The sequence below is a fragment of the Microtus ochrogaster genome, chromosome 8, assembly GCF_000317375.1.
Source record: "Microtus ochrogaster isolate Prairie Vole_2 chromosome 8, MicOch1.0, whole genome shotgun sequence".
NCBI lineage: Eukaryota > Metazoa > Chordata > Mammalia > Rodentia > Cricetidae > Microtus > Microtus ochrogaster.
In genome coordinates, this window is record NC_022015.1 from 68,024,509 (window position 1) to 68,027,427 (window position 2,919).

The window sequence follows — 2,919 nt, forward strand, 5'->3', positions numbered from 1 at the left end:
TAGACTAGACTGATACACAGTGCTGTGCTCAGATCTACCCACAGCCTATTCTCCTCTAGACTAGACTGATACACAGTGCTGTGCTCAGATCTACCGACAGCCTATTCTCCTCTAGACCAGACTGATACACAGTGCTGTGCTTAGACACAGAGATTCTAGGCATCTGCTCTCCTCTTGTGGGTTTGTGTAAGTTTTAAAAAACTTATATTGTGTGTATGTTGGGTGCATGCACATGTGTGTGTATCTGCAACATGAATGTGGTTATATGTGTAATTTATATGTGAATGCATATGAATTTTACTCTTGAAAACACTTGTAGGGCTAGAGGAATGGCCCAGCAGTTAAAAGCACTGGTTACTCTTCCAGAAGACCCAGGTTCAATTCCCAGCAACTACATGGCAGCTCATAACTGTCTGTAACTCTAGTTCTAGTGGTTCTGATGCCCTCTTCTGGCCTTTTGAGGTGCCAGGCACATGTGGTATACAGACATACATGCATAACACTCATGCACCTAAAATAAATCATATCCCGCCAAAAAAAAAAAAAAAAGCCCTCACCACAAAGCCAAAACCATTTCTGCACAATTTTTTAAAAAATGTTACATAAAGGTAAAGCCTAGGTGGATATACAGTTTTGCCACCCTAAGGAAACCCCGCTGTAAAGATCCACTCTGTAGGGTGGTATAAGGTCTGTTACCTTTGCATCTTTGCAGCAGGGATCCATGCGGCCATCTGGACATCGGTTCCATCCACCCAGCAGACCGCGACCTCTGTGCCCAGCCCAGCACAGCACGCACAGTGCAAGTGTCACACACTAGTCCCTAAGTGGCCCGGAAGCTGCTCTGCACTTTGCTGCGGGTCTACTGTACCTGTTCCACTCTCAGCATATCAATGATCTGGTCAAATAACGGTGTTCTCAGCAGATCGCGGTGGATGAGCAACGTCTCCAAAGCATTACAGGCAGCAGGATACTCACACTTGGAGTCCCTGACTGAAGAGAATGGAGAGCAAAGAGTGAGTCCTGAACACACGATCCACAGGCACAGAGCGATCACCAGACCTGCTCACTCCCCAGGAGCCCCGGGCCAGCTCACCGAGCCTGGTGACCTTGTCCACACTGGCCTCGGAATCCACATACATGTGGCAGATCCCTTCGCTGTGGCCCATCACTGGGATCCCCTTGGCAGCTTTCTGGATGTCTCTAACCAGCTGGGAGGAGCCACGAGGAATGATCAGATCTATTATTTTGTCAAGGCGGCAGAGATCCTCAACTTCTTCTCTGGTATTCACCTGAAGAGGGAGAAAATCAAAGAGGAAGACTGCATTTTCTGGCTGCACAAAATATTAGAAACAGCAGCTTCCTCTTTACAGATCAATGTCTGCACTCGCCACCAACGAACTCCAGCCCTGGGAAAACTTACTCTGAAAGCAAGTTCCTGACTGTGGGAACTGAAGCACACTGTCCAGCAAACGCTGGCCACAGCGACAGGACTGTGGGCCGCGCTGGGACCCATGCTCTGCATTTCAGAGAGCTCAGTCCCAGAAGAGAGGATGGTGGGGCAGCTCACCACAGCACAGGGCAGAGGATGCTCGGGAGGGGCAAAGAGTTGTGGGTGGGTCACCAAACCCAGGTCATGCTGGGTCTCATTAGGAGGTTCCACTTCCCAAGACATCACTGAAAACCTATCCCGGGAGAAAAGACTGTACTCTCACAAGTACCTGGGTTGGACACAGAGATGCCAGGCATTTTCTTTTCTGAACTTATCACTGTCTTCCATCTAGTCATGTCACAACAGAAATATAAAGGTACATGTGCCGGAATATTCATAGCTTCTTTATTTCATGAAACTAACACCTTGACAAGACCAAATACCTACCAACAAAAAAGATGAACTGAGTATGTGGCTATAAATGGACTACTAGATGGTAATGAAAAAGCAGAAAGAACTGCTGGATGCAAAAATACAGGCGAATGCCACAAGCTAATAATAAACAAAAGTCACGGAACAGAAAAGCACGTTCTGGATCCTCCACTGGAGTTCAGGGACAGACAGAAGCAACCGAATGTGGTGACAGCCAGAGAACGTGGTCACCCTACGGTGTGGTGGGCTGGGGACAAGAGGCCACGTGTATCCACACAGACAGAGGCAGAGAGAAGTCTTGTGTGATCTGTGTACTGCTGTAAGTATGGTACACATTGGCAGGGAGGGAGGGAGGAAAGAAGGGAACTCTTTCAGCCAGGCTGTGCTAGAGCTGCCTGAGTTCCTAAGCCTGGAATCTTCCCTGAGCAAGCAATGAGGCAGGCCCTCCCAGCAGGGAGAGAGGAATCCCAAGATGTTGGAGGGAGGGGCCTTCCATGGGAAAAGAAAACTCTAAAAATGGCTTAAATCAAATCTAAGCCTTACCACAGACTGGTGAATTTCTGTACCAGAACCTGGTTTTACTCGGTCTAGAACAGGGCCTAGGAATGAACAGCACTTCCCTGTGGGGTTCTAGCGGGGAACATGAGAAGATAAAAGTGGCTTGAACCACTTCCAGCTGTTCCCATCACACTCATCTGGCAGCTCAGGCCAGGCCAGTGTCCACAGAAAAAGTGGCAGCAACAAGGTTTCATTTGTCCATACCACACGATGACAAGCTTCCTTAAAGTGACCTAAGTCAAATCTAAACTATCAAAGAATGGTGAATTCTCTACCACGAAATGATTATTCTCTACCACGAAAAAACTCCACCAATGAGAGGAACCCAGCCCTAGAGAGGGTCTGGTGACCAGTGATGTATGGCTCAGCAGGTAAAGATGCTTGCCATGCAAGCCTAGAGATCCGAGCCCAAAATTCCTGGGACCCATGTAAAGGTGGGAGGGGAAAAGGGGCTCCATAAAGTTGTTGTTCTCTCTCTCTCTCTCTCTCTCTCTCTCTCT

At 48.2% G+C, this 2,919-nt stretch overlaps 1 protein-coding gene across 3 annotated transcripts in view; it reads right to left on the bottom strand.

Annotated features, from left to right (window-relative positions):
• The window catches only part of Aldh18a1 (aldehyde dehydrogenase 18 family member A1), a 36,126-nt gene that overhangs the window by 6,529 nt on the left and 26,678 nt on the right, over positions 1-2,919 (bottom strand). For all 3 annotated transcript variants that reach the window (XM_026781486.1, XM_005352258.3, XM_026781487.1), the window contains 2 exons: positions 1,094-1,289; positions 869-990 (listed from right to left, as the gene is read on the bottom strand). In XM_026781486.1, coding sequence (XP_026637287.1) covers positions 869-990; positions 1,094-1,289 — 318 coding nt within the window. The remainder of the gene's footprint in view (positions 1-868; positions 991-1,093; positions 1,290-2,919) is intronic.